The sequence below is a fragment of the Alligator sinensis genome, unplaced genomic scaffold (assembly GCF_000455745.1).
Source record: "Alligator sinensis unplaced genomic scaffold, ASM45574v1 scaffold107_3, whole genome shotgun sequence".
Lineage (NCBI taxonomy): Eukaryota > Metazoa > Chordata > Crocodylia > Alligatoridae > Alligator > Alligator sinensis.
In genome coordinates, this window is record NW_005842578.1 from 187048 (window position 1) to 204214 (window position 17167).

At 49.0% G+C, this 17167-nt stretch overlaps 1 protein-coding gene across 2 annotated transcripts in view; it reads left to right on the plus strand.

Moving 5' to 3' along the window:
* WDR62 (WD repeat domain 62) overlaps positions 1-17167 on the plus strand; it is a 35840-nt gene that overhangs the window by 15817 nt on the left and 2856 nt on the right. For both annotated transcript variants that reach the window (XM_025214339.1, XM_025214338.1), the window contains 12 exons: positions 1134-1197; positions 2573-2695; positions 4265-4386; positions 5572-5624; positions 5923-6120; positions 6690-6841; positions 9173-9291; positions 9909-10061; positions 11397-11520; positions 13761-13872; positions 15079-15145; positions 16349-16413. In XM_025214339.1, coding sequence (XP_025070124.1) covers positions 1134-1197; positions 2573-2695; positions 4265-4386; positions 5572-5624; positions 5923-6120; positions 6690-6841; positions 9173-9291; positions 9909-10061; positions 11397-11520; positions 13761-13872; positions 15079-15145; positions 16349-16413 — 1352 coding nt within the window. The remainder of the gene's footprint in view (positions 1-1133; positions 1198-2572; positions 2696-4264; positions 4387-5571; positions 5625-5922; positions 6121-6689; positions 6842-9172; positions 9292-9908; positions 10062-11396; positions 11521-13760; positions 13873-15078; positions 15146-16348; positions 16414-17167) is intronic.

The window sequence follows — 17167 nt, forward strand, 5'->3', positions numbered from 1 at the left end:
AGAGTGATTAATTTAATTAATAATTAAGAAACAACGGCAAAGACATTTAAAATAGAAGGTTGGCATGACATCATCTCAGTTGAACCTAATCACATTTATATAGCTTACTTCCTCTAGAATATTCTTATTGCTAAACTCCAAACATGCAGCTTTTTCTAACACATTTACTTAGTCCTGTTTAAATTAATGTAACAGGTTCCAATATGTCAGTGTCCTGCTTTTATTTTGCTGTATAATATTTGGAGTTTGCTTGCATGCAGTAATCTGATTATATAGGAAGAGACGATGTTACCAGTAGGAGCTGGGAACTTAATTAGAGCCTTTCCAGTGAGATGCACAGTCTTTGTTCATAGAAAATGAGTGTTGAAAGGAACCTCAGGAGGTCAAATCTAGTCCAACCCCCTGCTCAAAGTAGGACCAGCCCCAACTACACCATCCCAGCCAAGGCTTTGTCAAGCTGGGACTTAAAAACCTCCCAGGATGGAGACTCCACCACCTGTTTAGGTAACCTGGTCCAGTGCTTCCTCGTGAGTTTTTCCTAATATCCAACCTCAACTTCCCTTGCTGCAACTTGAGCCTTGCTCCTTGTCCTGTCATCTGCCCCCACTGAGACAGCCCAGCTGCATCCTCTTTGCAACCCCCCTGCAGGGAGCTGAAGGCTGCTATTCAGTCCCCCTCTGTCTTCTCTTCCGCAGACTAAATCAGCCCAGTTCCCTCAGCCTCTCCTCCCCAGTCATGTCCCCCAGCCCCACAGGCAGTTTTGTTGCCCTCCGCTGGACTCTCCGTTTTCATTGTCCTCCGTTCAAAGATACTCCAATTGGGTTAAATCATTTTTAATTAATCCCCTCCCCGGGTATAAATTTGTTGCATTGGTGCATGGCATGTATGGTCTAATTGGAGAGACCACGTTACCGTGCTTCCTTTTATGTTACTGTTATTACTGTATAGAATATAGTCCAAAATGCTAAAATAAAGGAGAGTTCCATGCGAAAGAGAAATCATCAGTCCACTCATTAAGTAAGGCAAGAATTTGCCTTTTATTAACTTCTTCAAATGCTCTTGAATAGTATTGACAACTTACTACCTGATATAGTGGCTTTTTTGAACCTGAGACCTGCCTTTCTCTGTTACAGAAATTGTCACTGGGATGAAGTTCACTTATGATTGCAAACACTTGATCACCGTCTCAGGAGACAGGTATGTTTGTACCTCAGTAAGAGCTATTCTTGGAAGGCTCTATGTTCTTTTAAAGCAGTGGTGCCCAAGGGCCAGATGAGTGGTGCAAAGTCAGTCCTCAGCCCTGATCAGTCCCCACATACCAGGCTCCTGCCCCAGTCCTGCACACAGAATCACCTTATCTGGCCTGTGAGGCTTGGAAATTTTAGCAGTGGGGGAAGTGGTGGCATTATTAATTGCCACTGCTCCCCTGCTACCGAATTTCCAGACTAGTGAAGTGCCTTGGAGTTCTGAGTACCTGTGCCTTAGAGCAGAGGTTCTCAACCCTTGACCCGTGGAGCCCTGCCATGTGGCCCATAAGGGTTCCCCTGGGTCCGAAAACTTGGGGATGGGGGAGCAGTGAGAGCGCTTGCCACACCCCTACTGCCAAATTTCTGGAACCGTAGGGACCCACTGGCCAGGTAGCACGCTAGATCAATGCATCAGGCCCGGCTCATGGCAGTGCTTGACCCGATCCTGCAGTGTGGGGCCCTGTTTTCTGGCACAGGGTCCAATCCAGCTGGGAGCATGGGGCCACGGGAAGCAGAATGGAGCCTGCTTCTGGCACGTGGTGCACACTTGGGACCTGTGCAACAGCCTCCTGCCACTCAGCCCATGGCACCAAAAGGCTGAGTACTGTTGCTTTAGGGGATACTTCCAAAAAGAAAATGCTAAGCCAGGGCAGCTGGGTATATTGCACCTAGCTCTGCTGTAACAGACCTCCTTCACTCACACAAGGGGAGAGAGAGGGTGGGGAAGAACAGAAGTGTGGAAGAATCTCTTGACTGACCAGGTTCCCATCAACATTTTACTGGGCTGTGCATGTGTGCGCTACGGATAACTGGAGACACACAATTCATCACCCTAAACAGCGTCTTGCACCATGACTGCTGAGACTGGGGGCAGGTTTTTCCAGCTGCTGGGCGGTTACCCCAGTAGGGGTAGATCCCTTGATGGAGGCTAACAACACTTTGTCAATGCTGCAGTTCTGGCTACTTCTGCTACTAATGGAGCATTGTCAGTGGAATATTATAGGTCCAAGTTTAACTTCGCTGGGAGTTAGATTGGATCTGCCTGCTTGGCATTGATTTTGATTGTAAGCAGGTGTGGTGAGAAACACCTGCTCTTTGAGTCTAGTTTTTCTCTTGATGGGTGTTTTGGGATGGTTTTTTTCCTGCTGGCTCTGGCAGTTGAGAAAAGACTTTTTGGCCTAGCACAAGGTGTATTTTATACTCATAAAATGATTCTGGATGTCTTTAGCTAGCTGGACTAGAATACTGTTGGCTAGTCTTTACTAGGAATTGAAAGATTCCTTTGCTGAGATTCAAAGGAGGTTAATTGTTCTCCCCCTTTCCAGCTGCGTGTTTATTTGGCTACTTGGCCCGGAGATTACAAACTCTATGAACCAGCATTTGATCGAACTTGATGAGACGCAGCGGCAGAAAAAAGCACGGGGTCTAAACTGTTTTAACCAAATCAGGTATGGGAGCAGGCTTTCGTTAACTGTAATAGTCACTGAGTTTTGTGCAGCTGCGTGTTTGTTTTATGCAAATTGGGCGATGAACTCATTTGCATGAGTGCACACTTGCACATGGGCATAATCTTCCACTTTAAAGTCTATACCCTTCTTCAAGTGGCTGTGGAAGGAGGACATGGAGGTGGCCACCACTTAACTGTAAAACTGAGGATGATCAAGTCAAGGCTTTCTTGAGCAGAGTGACTTGAGGCTTATCCAGCTGAGGCACAGCAGTTTCTGTAGCCAGACTGGGGGAGTGGATTGTATCCAGTTGCCTTTGACTCCCACTCTGTTACTGCATTTCCTTGGATATCACGTGCAGCCCAGTTTCCAGCGGCTGTGTGTTGAGGTGGGGGGAAGGTATGTGTTTTGTATGCAAGAGAATACAGTAACTGAGCTGAGGTAGATGAGGCATATACTAGAGGGTGTCTGGGCTTCTGGAATAACTGAGGGGCAGGGCGTTATCTAAGCAATTTGTGATAGGTGTGGGATGGGGCATTGGTGCTAAATGGAAGAGCTAGGAGGGAGCCTAGGGCTTTTGGTCCCCTGCCATCATTCAGCCACAAGCTCTGCTGTTGCTACGGCTGCCAACCTGCTTGGATCCAGCCAGGGGAGCTGCCAGACGGGAGGAAAGGTGTATTCGTTAGCTGCCCAGAACCAGACACATAATACCAAACATTGAGAACAGCAGCCTTGGCCCACATACTGGCCAGTCATAGCATCAGGGCTGCAGGAATCCAGGCAGGGACTTCTGAATGCTTGAGAGCTAAGAGAGTGTGCCTCCTGCCTGCCTGATTTAGCTGGGCTCTGATTGGTATTTTGGGGCTAGGCATAGAGGCCTTCTCAGGGGCAGATTCAGACAGGGGTGCAGTGGCATGGCTACACCCCCCTCCTGGACTGGACCACACCGTGGTAGCACATAAGAATCCCCCCCACTACCCTTCCCCTCCTTGCTCAACAGTGCCCCCACCCCACAACTGCCATGGCTGCTTTCCTTGCTGTCCCAGAGTGGGGGAAGCTTCAAAGCTGCTCTTGCCCTCTTCAGTCAGGCTGCTGGGAACGGCAGTGGGCAGGGTGGGGGGTTCCCCCAAGAGCAGGCCTGGGGAGAAAGAACCCCTCCCCTCCCACCCATTGCTGCTGAGCCCAGCCTCTGCACAGCCCAGCTGCAGCAGGCTTTGGAGCTTCCCCCTTCCCCAAGCCAGAGGGGAAAGCAGCAGTGGCAGGCAGGAGGGGGTGGGGACGGGTGCACCTTTGAGCATGGAAGGGAAGGGAGCGGGGGAGTCCTACCTGCTTGGGGGACTTTAAAGAAGTCCCCAGAGACTCCAGTGGCCCGATCCAGGATGCAGCTGGCAGCCCTCAGCATAGGTGCCTGCTCCCGCACCCCATTTTGTCAAATCCTGGATCTGTCCCATATATCCTCTTCGATTATTTTTCTTTAACATTTTTGGCTATGAAGTTACATGTGGGTGCAATGAGGAAGGAGGCAGCATGAAGCAAGGGTGCTGGTAACTACTGTACGTTTGCAACCCTCAGGCGGAAGACGTACGTGGCCGTACCCAGTGGAATGAGGTCTCCCCCGAATGCTGACGATGAAACCGATGAGCAGGAAGAAGGGTCCGCTCTGCAGACCCCTGCCAAAGACGACTCGGATACAGGCACGCTCTAGCTCAGGTCCCCACAGCCTCCTGGATCCAGCCCTTGGCAGCTCTGGGAATGCAGCAGGCTGGAGCTGAGACAGCGGAGAGGCTGTCTCTGGGGTCCTGCCTCCTGCCTCGTTCCATCTATTCCCTGCACATCATCTGCTGATCACTGGGGTGGGGGGAGGTACGTGGAGATTTGTAGCCTATGGCAAGGGTTGGGTCACAAGCAGCAGCTCCTGGGGGCAAAAGGTTGCTGACCCCTGCTCCATGGCTTTGCTGGCTTCTGTGTGGGGCTGGGAGGGAATTTCCCTCTTTTCTGCCTCGTGTGTCAGGGTGTCTTTAAGCGTGCCACAGAGGCACTGGGTGCTGGCTGCAGCCCAGGTTGGGGCTGGGGGCTGGGTTATGCCAATGCTCCTGCTTGGGAACAGCCCTTCAGGGTCCTGGCTAGAGGGTCTTGCCCCTCTGCTTAGGCTAGTTCAGCACTACATTGGGGTAGGAAGGGATTTTACCCCCTAATCACACTAGTATGGACTGTGGGGGGGGTTGCCTTCCTCTGTAACGGGCATGGTCTCTATCTGGGATTTCTCGAGTGTATGCTACAACCTTTTATATAAGCAGGACGTTGGCTGTCGGGCTCCCCTTTTCTCTTCCAACTTCCCTTCCCAGCCCCCAGGGACAGCACAGGACAGCTTGTGGAGACTGGGGCAGGGGAGCAGGGAGGGGTCAGCACAGCTCACAGCCTTGGATGCTCTGAAGCTGGACAGCCCGGACTGTGGCGAAATAGGACCTGGCCCATTTACAATTATACCCAGAGAGGTGGTGGAATCTCCTTCAAGAGCAGATGCTGGGGATGGCTTAGTCAGGGCTGGTCCTGCCTAGAGCATGGAGCTAGGCTAGATGTCCTGAGGTCCCTTCCAGCCCTACTTTCCTGTGATCCTATGACCTGCCTTTCTGCCTCCCTACTCTCACTCCAAGCCTCTCTTCAGATCCTTGCCAGTTTGCCTGGTGGGAAAATAGTATAAAGCTCTCCCTAACCACACAGGGATGTACTGAGTCAAGTACAATCCTGTATTTAGGTCGCAGGATCTGAAGTCTGGAGGTCTGGATTTTACTGGACGCTTTGTTCCCTTCCCTGCAGCGGATGCTTCATGGCTTTGTCATAAATAATGATTTAATGCCTCGTCCGGTTTTGCTTTCCAGCTCCTGTTTTCATACTGACCAATGGCAAACTGCCAATGTGGGCAAAGAGACTGGTAAGTTGGAGAACTTGTTGCTGTATGAAGGGGCTGGGTTAAGACCCTGTGTGTGTTGTTTCTCTTGCAAGTAAGAGCTGCTGACTTGCCATGTTCCTTCTCGGGCCAGGCTGCCCACCTCCACTTGGCCGGATTGGGCCCACTGGCCGGATCTGGCTGGCAGAATGGCTGGCTCCCCATGGGGCAAAATAAAACATCTCCTCCTTGCTGTTGTTGCTGTCAGGGTAGTGGGCTAGATGGACCATTTGGTTTGACTCCAGCATGGCACTACTTATATTCTTAAAACCTTCTTCCCTAGCTGGGAGAGACCGATAACTTGGACAGCATGACATACCTGCCCCGGGTGGATTACCAGCCGCAAGGCCGATGGGCTGAACGGGCCGAGAAAGACCCGATTAAAACCCTCCTGGATGCAGATTACTTCACCCCCATAAAAAACAGCTTCGTGGGTGACACCGAGCTGGAACCGAAGAATCTGGACTCGTTGCTCCTGCAGGTCAGCGACTTGCACTTCAGAGCTTGGATGTTTTTGACCTTCACAAGGAGGGCACAAAGACGTGGGGTTCGGGATTAGTTTTAAACCTCAGCAACTGTCACTTGTCAATTGTGCTTGCTGCTTACTGGTCAGTCTAATCTGCGGCCCCAGGAGCCATGGCATTTGGCCCATGGGTTCAGAAATACAGCAGTGGGGAACAAGGGCAGTCAGTACTGCTGTCCCACCCCTGGTGCCAAAGTCCAATGCCTTGTGCAGCTGGATCAGGGCTCGGCACTGTTCCCTTCCCCCACCCCCCGCCCCATGGCTGGATCAGGACCAGGCCATGTTCCCAGTCCCCACCATGTCTGGATCATGCCCTGCCATGCCCACCAGATAGAGTCCATGTGCCCGATCTGGCCTGTGGATAGATATAGCACCACCCATCCAGCTCATGGGGCAAAAAGTCTGGTCCCCAATGATCTAATCTTTGGGCACTCACAACCTTGCATAAAGAACCACATCCAGCTGCAGCTCATCAGACAGCTTGAAAACTCTGTTCCGGGAGAAACGTGGCTTTGTATTTATTGCAGACAGAGAATTCCCCAAGCAACATCATTGACAACTTCAAACCCTCGGATATCTTTCTGGAGGATGATGCCAATCAGGAGGTCGAATCTCTCGAAAGTACTGAAAACAGCACATGCTCCATGCAGGCTGGGGACAGCTTCTTGGAGGGTGACCGGTGAGTTTTGCTATGTTAAAAAAGGAAAAAAGTGATGAAATGTGTGTGTATCGGCTTATTAAAATTAAAACCTTATATGTAGCGTTGTATCAAGGTCCCCAATCAGATTTCTAAAGTGGGACTAATCTGTTTCATAGTTTTAGGGTCGGAAGGGACCTAATAGATCTTCTAGCCCGACCCCCCGCCAGGGCGGGAGAACAACAACAACAAAAAACAAACCCTAAAAACAAAAACGGGACTCAAATGAGTCCAGCCAGGTAGGTATCCAGCCTCTTCTTAAAGATCCCCAGGGTAGGGGCCAGCACCACCTCCCTTGGAAGTTGGTTCCAGCTCCTAGCCGCCCTAACTGTGAAGTAGTTTTTTCGGATGTCCAATCTGTACCTCCTCTCCATCAACTTGTGCCCATTACTCCTTGTTATGCCAGCGGGGGCTAGGGGAAACAGCGTCTCCCCCAAACCCTTCTGGTTCCCCCTAGTGAGTTTATAGACGGCCACCAGGTCCCCCCTCAGCCTTCTCTTGTGGAGGCTGAATAGGTTCAGGTCCCGTAGTCTCTCACTGTAGGGTCTGCCCTGTTGTCCCCGGATCATGCGGGTGGCCTCCTCTGGACCCTCTCCATGTTGTCCACATCCCTCCTGAAATGGGGCGCACAGAACTGGACACAATACTCCAGCTGCGGCCTGACCAGCGTCGCATAGAGGGGGAGGATCACCTCCCTGGCTCTACTCGAGATGCACCTGTGGATGCACGACAAGGTCCGGTTAGCCCTGCCAACCATGACCTCGCATTGTCGGCCCATGTTACGTGAAAGGATGTTTCTGGGGGCTTTTATTTTATCTGGAGAAGTACAAGAGAAGCTAAAGCAAGTTCCTCCAGACTATACAATTGGGCAGCATTACCAAAGCAACCACATACAGCAGAGAATACACAGACATACTCCCTGCTGGGTGGCGAGGCCCCGGGGCTCTCTGAATCCGTCCTCATGGTTGAAGCAAATTCCAATCTCCCATCCCTCTGTCTTGGGGGCTTTATACAGGTCAGGGTCCAGCGTCTGTAGTCTTGCCCTTTGCTCTGAGAGAAGGATCTTTTGTCCAACAGAGCAGGGAAACTGAGTCCTGGCCTGCGACCCTTGCTTTTTCCTGGGGTCACTTTATTAGCATGGGGGGTGATCCCTGGCCTGTGCATCTTATCTCCCTTGAAACCATCCCTCGCAATCCGCTTCTGTCATGCTAATCGTTGTGATTTAGACTGAACTGCTTCTGGGAGCAGAGGATCATGAAGAATGGTGCGGTGACACCCCCAGTATAACAAAAAAGAGTGAGCAGGGTTCAGGACTTCCTAACAAATAGATCTTATTGGGCAGTGGGGTGGGATATAGAATTACCTTTCCCAAAGCACTGGTAGGGATCACTTCATCTGGCACTGAAGGGAAGTGATTCTTCACTTTATTTGGTGCTGGTGAGGCCTCATCTGAAGAACTGTGTCCAGTTTTGGGACTTGTACTTCAAGGAAGAAACCAGGGAAAGGCAACAAAAATGATTGGAGGTCTGAGAAACACGACGGGAAAGGCAGAAAGAGGTAGGGTTATTTAGTCTGAAGAAGAGACGACTGGGGGGAGGGATATGATAAGTCTTCAAATACTCAAAAGGTGGTTTATAAAGAGGATGGTGATAGACTATTCTCTGTGGCCACATGGGTTGGGAAAAGAGCAACAGGCTTAAACTGGAGCAAGTGGAGTTGAGGGTGGAGACTGAGAGGAACTCTCTTGCTGTGAGGGCGGTTCAGTGCAGGAGAGGTGGCATCTCCATCCTTGGTAGCTTTTAAGAGCAGGTTAGACAAAGATTTGCCTGGGATAGTTTAGACAGGACTGATCCTGCCTTGAGCAGAGGGTTGGGCTAGATACCATCTCCTGAGATCCCTTTCTTTGAGTGTAGTCCCCCTGTATATTGATATGCCATGGAGGTAGCTACCCTCGCCTCCGTCACTTGTCATTATTTAATATTCAGTTCTTCTACAGTCCAAGTAGGGCAGATAGCTATTTATTAATGTGGCTTCTTGAAGGTACCAGGTGGGTCAGAGAGCATCAAACCAGGGCTGGTGGGTGGGTCTGAATAAATCGATGATAAATTCAGCTTCATATCAGAAGACTCTGGTAGACCTGCTTCCACCATGGGCCAGTTCTTTTCCCCCTGCTGTATCTATCAGACAGATAGGTGAAGAGGAAAGAGACAAAGTTAATTGCCAGTAGTTGCTGCTTGTTGCCCTATCCCGTCCCTCTGCTACTTTTCCTTCCATCTGTGTGGCTAACTGTTTGCTTTTCCTTTTCCTCCCAAGGACAAGTTTAAAAGAGTTGCCTCTTCAGCCCATTTATCAGAAGGAGGGCAGCAAAGATAAAGCTTCCTCCGTAGTTTCATTGGATTCTGAAGCCTCTACTTTTGATCTGCAGCAAGAAGGTAACGAGGAAAACACAATGGCTTTGCCGCCCTTTGGAAGGCTAAAATACAGACATGGGAAATCAAACAGGAGACAAGGGCTCAAACAATCTTTTGTTAAACTGTGACAACTGGCTATGTATTTACAATTGGTTTTTTATGGGGTGAGCTCTATCCAGTAAAACACTGGCATCTTGTGTGTAGCTAAGTCTGTGACCAGAACAAGCAGTGATTCTCAGCTGGGGCGCTGCGAGAACCTTTTAAGGGTACCAAAGTAGGTGTGCAAACCGCTCCACACGATTCTCAAGAGAAATCCAGAGATCTCCCATGCAAATCCATCCCCCCAAAAGCATTCTAACCTGTTGTGGGCTTGCTGAGTTCTTTGCAGCCGGAGAATCGCTCTGGTATTTTTCTGTAGTCAAAAACAGAGTGGAAACTAAAAGCTGGCGTTTTCTGAGCGGGATCTTGAATCTAACGAGCCTGAGAACCACAGAGTTAGGGGCTACTTAAAGATGTGATGAAATGCTTTGGCTCAGCGTCTAGAAGCAAATATAAATATTGTCTGTGTTGCTCTGATTTGGTGCACCTCAGCAGCTCACCTCTTTCTTTTTTCCTTGGCACATGCAATGTCACCGTAGAGTCTGCGGTCTCAGACGGGGACGCGGAGGTGGAAGTAGAAACAATGGACGTGGATGAGAATTCCCAACGAAATGTCTCTCTGCCCCAAACCCCCGAACAAGAAAAGTACCTCAAGCATCATTTTGAGACATTGACGGACCCCCCAGCAGAAGGTAACGCTTCGATGCAAATAAATCATGAAGATTAAAAGCGGCAACGGCAGTGGTTTGCCTTGTGGAGCCTTATTAGGTTTTCAATGAGTAACAGCTGACTTATAACAACAGTGCTCTTAGCGGTGTCTCGTTGGCGTATGTATTTTTCTCTTGTGAACAGAGCCCTGTTTCCTCAAACGCAGCAGAAACAAACAGCAGAACAAATTTCAAACCAGTGCAGCTGGTGCACGCATCCCGGGAAGATAATGTATTGCTACGGCCTGGATTAACTGCCTGGTTGTGGGGTTTTTGGGGGAATATCACCTCTGGAAGTAGCTTGCTGAATTGCTTTGTTCGTGAAACACTTGTATTTGCCTGCATTGGAGTTTGCACTTGCTTGCTGTCTCTCGTATACTTTGTTTCCCCCTTTACACCTCATTAATGTGGTGGAGCCACACAACTGCTGTATCGTTGGTGCTTGCCAGGTCCTCATCCTGGGTGCACGGGTGTGTTGCACACATGAGGAGGTTGTCAGCACTGTGGTGCATCATCACACCCATGTATTGAACTGTCCTTAAAGCCAGTCTGATAGAGTGTGGCATTAAAGCATCCAGCTCCAGAGTTGGGGCTTATTCAGCGTCCTGCACATAGGCAGTTATGATCCTGAAGGGGTGACTCCCCCTAGCATCCAGGCAATAGCTGTGCTGCATATGATTTCTCTTCTGGAATGCAAATCTTTGCAGTCATCATCCAACGCGTTTACATTTCTCTTCTAAGATCTATGTCAGTACTAGGGACTGTTTTTTTCATTGGCGTATCTCAAAGCCCTTTACTGTGAAGATTGGGATCATTATACCCATTTTATTGGGGGGGAGAACTGAGGCACATATGGAGGGAAGCAGCTTGCTGATTTAATCTTGGATCCAGGACTGGATCTCTCTCCTGGATCCCAATGCAGTGCTCTACCTGTTAAGCCAGATGGCCTCCCAGTTCTTAGAACTTTTCCTTTGTCATCATTTTCCATTCTTTTGGAATGAATGTGTGGTCCAATAAGAGATCACCCCCAAAAATCATTGCTGAATGCATTCAAGGTGTATTTTTTTGAGGAAAAGATCACTGTAAAGTCTTAATCTAGCTTTCTGTGTGTCGTCAAGGCTCATTTTTAATTTTGTAGCATGAGGATTAACTGGCTAATGGCTGTAAAGCCCTGTCAGCCATGGTTTTAATATGTCTAACACTTCTTTTCATCACAACCATCTATCCCCCTTCTCCCAACCTGTGTGCTGGCTTGGATGCTTTTTGAGTCAGGAACTCTTGACTAAACAGTGCTGTCTTTTTTTCTTTTTTTTGCCACAGAAAAATTTGATGGCTGCTTGAAAGATCTGAAGCCGCCTGAAGAAAGGGATGAGGAGAAGGACTTCTTCTTGAATCCACGCTTGAGCATTTCTGCAAGATTTCTTTCACGCTGCCAGAAAAATAGGTGGGGGCGGGCAGGCTTTCTCAGCCCCAAAATACCATGCTGGAGGGGGCTGGGGGTGCGATCACACAAACCGAGCTACTGTGAGGTAGGTAGGAAGGTGTGAAGTTTGCATCAGCTGTACCCCACTTGCGCTGGTGTGCAAGCTCCGTGACATCTACCACAGGGCTGAAGTGTGTGTGTAAGCCAGTGATTCTTAACCAAGGTGCTATCTGATCCTTTGAAGGGCACCGCGCAATATTAACTCTGTTAGATATTCGAATGCCTCTGCATGATTTGCAAGATAAACCCAGAGATTTCAGCTAGAAAATCAGCATTTCCAAACCATTCTGCCTTTCTGTGGGCTTGCTGAGTTCTGTGTGACAGAATGGCTCTACGAATTTTTTCTTAGTCAAAAACCACAGATTCACAGAAGTTTAGGGCTGGAACCAAGCAAAAGCTAAATGCTGGCATTTTCTGAGGGCAGGACCGTGAGTCTAACAAGGCTGGAAACCACCGCCCGTAGGCATTTGCCTCAGAATAACTACCTTACTGTGTGTCTGCTCACTCGCTTACCTTGGGGTACCTTTGTATATGCACGTCCCCTTAGTAATACTCTGTCCCAGTTAGGGCAATGGGGGCCAAGCCTTTTGGCTACAGATTAGTCTCGCACCCTCTACAAATGCCACTCCGATCCCCTTCCCCCACCTGATCCGCTGCGCTTTCTGCTCCCTGCCCGGTCTGCTGTATGCCCCACACACAGGCTGACCACGCCATGAGTTGGCCACCACTGCAGTAGACCATATTTATAGTGTGATAATCACCTTGAGTGTTTAAAGTGCCTGACTCAGGCTTCAGATTTCTTGGAATAGGGACTTTATCTTGCCTGACAGAGCGTTCTGAATGCCCAGTTTCATTTCATTTCACGATGGTATTTTTGAGTCCTTGGAAAGTGTATTCACAGGAGTTTTCAAATGGAAGTCAGGGTGGTGAAATAGTGGTCGTGGGGGAGATTTTCAAACTTGTTTAAGTGATTTAGAGGAACAAGGTCTCCTTGACTCTCGGTATGGCTAGTCCGCTTTAAATGACTGGTGAGGAGAGGCTGAGGGAACTGGGCTGATTTAGTCTAGAGAAGAGCAGACTGAGGCGGGGTTTGATGGCAGCCTTCACCTCCCTGCAGGGGGGTTGCAAAGAGGATGGAGCTGGGAACAGATGACAGAACAAGGAGCAAAGGGATCCAGACACAGCAAGGGAAGTTGAGGTTGGATATTAGCAAAAAGTTTCTCACTAGGAGGGTGGTGAAACACTGGAGCAGGCTCCCCAGAGAGGTTGTGAACTCTCCATCCTTGGAGGCTTTGAAGACCCAGGTAGATAAAGGCCTGGCTGGGATGATGTAGTTGGGGCTGGTCCTGCTTGGAGCAGGGGGTTGGAGTAGATGTGACCCCCGGAGGTCCCTTCCTACCCTCATTTTCTGTGATTCTATGAAATCCATTAGATGCTTTGGTATTGCAGATGGAGGGTAGAACTAATATCTCCTTCAAGCTCTCAAGTACAAGGTGAGGTCCACAAAGTAACACATGTGGACTCCAGGAGAAACTTTGAGCTTAGCTGTTGTCCATTGGAACAGGTTCACAAAGGGTTTACAAAATATGAAGGATTTATAACATACTAAATGGCAAAGAGAAAGTAAAGAGGACTCTATTATTGACGGTCTCTCGCAATACAAGAACTAGGGGTCGTAGCATGGAACTGAAACAAACACGAGGAAGTTCTTTTTCGCTCCGCATGGAACGAAAGGGTGGAGTTCGCTGCCACCCTTACTGTGTAATACTGGGGGAAGCGGAGAGTTTAGCCAGATTCACAAAGGGATTGGACACATTCTTGGAGGAACGGGGCATCAATGCCTGTTGAGCACAGGAGTTAGGGGTACAGCCTCAGAATCGGAATTTCCTGGGCCTTAAGTGCTACAGGCTGCAAGGGAGAGAGGAACAGTGGGGAAGAAAGCATCGTCATCCCCAGCTCTCCCATCGAGCATCCGCTCTGCTGTGGTGCGACACAGACGGGGTGTGACGGACCTGGTCTGACCCAGTGCACGACAGTTCTTATGTTCTAACAGAAGATTGTCACGTTTGGAAGCAGACAAACCTTTGTCCCCTGGCCTGTTAACGTGCTTTCCCATGTTAAAAACACCTGGTCTGTTGGAAAGATTCTCTTGGTCTGGCTGATAACATGCATTTGACTGAGGCTCCTGTATCTGCATGCAGATTTGCCGCTGCCTTTCTTCCAAGGCCACGCCCGCCATTTCAGAGTAGCACTGAAGCACAAGACCACGGCAACGAAAAGAATAAATTACCTGGCGAGTCCAAGAAACCAGAGGTACCTTTGTCTCCTCTAAAGAGACTCCTTTTTTCTACAGACCGGTGACTGAGAAATAGGGCTTTATTGCTTCAGGGGAAAGATGTGACAGAACAGGTACTTTTAGCCCGCTTCTAGTGACCATACACCCAGACATTACACAGGCTGGCTGTGAAGGCTTGAGCCTGGAAAGCAGTTGGCAGGTTGGTTCATTTGCGTGTTGGCTGCACTCAAGGCAGGGGATTGTGACTGGGCTGTGCCAGTGCTCCTGCTGGGACTGAAACCTGGAGGTTCCCGGCTAGAGGGTCTTGTCCCTCCACCCAGCGGACCAGGAAGGAATCTTACTCTGTGGTGCGCATGGGGAAGGGAGCGGGGGCGGCAGTAGTTGCCTCCTGTGTTTGGGGGTGGCCATCTTCCTAGTGTCTCTCAAGTGCATTTAAACAAGCCTTGTAGCAATGGGACACTGACAGCCCTCATCCACCTGCTGCACTGTGGGGTCTTTGGGCAACACGCCTTATGGCTGGGCAGTGGGGTTGGCATGTCTTTTTTTAGGAATATGTTAGACAAGGACTTGTCTGGGATGGTTGGGATAGAGGTGATCCTGCCTCAAGCAAGGGTTTGAGTAGATGAGCTCCAGAGGTCCCTTTAGCCTTACTTCTCTCTGATTCTGTAAGGATCCAAAGATAGAGAAATAGCTGTATTACGTCAGGATTGTGCTGTGGGAAGTACAGGGCTCTTAGCAGGAAACCTAATGGACTCAAGTTAAATATGTTAAACCAGAGGTGTCAAACTTATGACCATGGGTAAGATCCAGCCAACGTGACCATGTCCATGTGGCCCATGGGGCTCATAGGGGAGCTGGGAATGCCGGGGGCAGGTTTGGGGCGTGGACCCCCATTGGGAATGCGAGGCGGGGAGCAATGGCTGTGCACACCCCCACTGCTAACGCCACTTGTCCTGCTGCTGCTCTGCCTGGATCTGGCCTGGCAGGACTGGATGAGTCGGACACCCCAACATTAAACCTTCTGGGTCTTCTGGTAAGATGGTTATAGTTATGCTTGGCTATTGAATACCAGTTGAACGAAAGTTAGGGAGCCTCGTAAGAACTGAGTTGAATTTGTGGCTTCTGTGGTCTTCAGTCAACCCAACGTGGCCTCCAAATTGTGTAGCAAGTTAGGATCTCTGGTCAGACCTGGTTTCCAACATTTCTATGAATTTTCCTTTTAGAAGCCACCAGAAGAAAAGCCCCCAGAGATGATAGAAAACCCAAAGTCAAAGACGTACAACACATCGGGTAAGAGACTGACTGGAGGTGAGATGAGTCATGCCTCTCCGCGGCAAAGAGCTGTGGGTGATCTAAGTCTGTCTGTAATTCGCTTCTAAAGAACTGTGAGCTCTCTTCCAAGTGGAGCTGTTGCTTACAAAAGCTGATGCATGTCAGATTCGGTTAGTCTATAAGGTGCAACTCTTCTCTGGCTTCTTCCAGAGAACTGTGATTTGTCGTCTCTCTCCATGTTGGAGGAACGCTGTGATACAGACCTTTAAAAAGTTCCATTAATTCACCTTTGGGAATCCAAAAGCACCTGCTTCCATATTTTTTTTTCAAGGCGCCTAAATCCCATGGACACCAATGAGATTTAAACGCTTTTGAAAGCTGATATCGCTTCAAACAGCAGCGTGCTGTGATTCAAATAGCCAGGATCGTTTTTTAGTTGCTCTTGCCTTGCCTTGTGACTTCCACAAGATGGTGCGGTTTGCTCGTCTCTCTTTAGAAAGATCTTCTCATAAGGGTAAAGCAGATGATAGATTTCTCCCAGGACAAGGCCTCTTGTTCTGGGATCCTAGAGACTTAAGCCCCTTGATCACTTTAAGTACCTGTGAAGTATCCAAGAAAACGTCCACTCCCTCCAATCAGGTTTAATTAGCATTAATTGCCACCCAAGCTGGTTGTGTAACTGGGTTTGTTTTTGATGTCTTGTACAGTGCGATCCAAGATAAACCCAAAGTCTGGTGAGGTTTGTTTTGTTTTTTTAATCCTTAGTGTCCCTTTGTACTAGCTTTGCTCGTCTCAATGCCAGATGCATCACAGATACGCCTCCAATAGAAACAATACTTTTATTGCCAAAATCCTTACAGAAAATAGTTTTCCTTCAGCAGTTCATTAGCTCTCTGCCTTGCTTCTTCCATTTCTGTATGGGTCTTCCTTTTGCATGGTAGACTTATTCTGATTTTGACTTTGTGGTCCAGAAACCTGCCAGGAAATCAGCAGAAATACGTAGTGGTGGCTTGTCGTTTTCTTCTTCTCTTTGACAGTACATTTTCTTCTGCACTGTCGTTTTAAAGTATTTGCCTTCAAGTGAAACCAGCCACCACAGTTTGTACAATGCAGCTGCTTGGTGAAAGCTTTTTTTTTGTTGTTGTCTCCGAAGGTTCCAGCTGTGAGAACCGAACATCCCAAGTTAATCCATCTCTTTTTTTTTTTTTTTTTCCCTCTTAGAAACACAGCGCCTCATCAGAAGCTTGCATGCAAAATTCCAGGAGACACTGCAGCTTTATGACAAGGTAAGAGGGAAGATCAACTAGTTAGATAGACCAACAATAAGTCGTCAGACATGACCCATTTTTTTTGCCCTTGTCATCACAAATACTATTGCTAGACCTGTTGCTCTTGTTGAATTCCTGGTGGCCGGTTGCTATCATTTGTAGATTAGTACAGAGGCGAAATGGCATCACAGCCTGCACAAAACAGATTTGGACTAGGGCGTGGAGAGCACCCTTTCCAAGTTCCCTGATGATACCAAGTTATGGGGCAGAGTTAGTACACCGGAGGGCAGGGAGCAGATTCAGGCCGACCTGGACAGGTTGGATCAATGGGCAGAGAGAAATAGGATGCAATTTAATAAAGATAAATGTAAGGTACTCCACCTGGGAAGGAGGAACACCCAGCACACCTATAGGTTGGGGAGTGTCCTTCTCAGCAGCTCGGAGGCAGAGAGGGATCTTGGAGTCATAATTGACTCCAAGATGAACATGAGCCGGCAGTGTAATGAGGCCATCAACAAAGCCAATCACACCTTGTCGTGCATTACCAGGTGCGTGACTAATAGAACAAAGGAGGCGATGCTCCCCCTCTATGCGGCACTGGTCAGGCCGCAGTTGGAGTACTGTGTCCAGTTTTGGGCGCCGCACTTCAAGAGGGACGTGGTGAATCTGGAGAGGGTCCAGAGGAGGGCTACTCGCACGATTAGTGGCCTTCGTGATAGACGCTATGGGGGGAGGTTGAGAGAGCTGAATCTCTTCAGCCTTCACAAGAGAT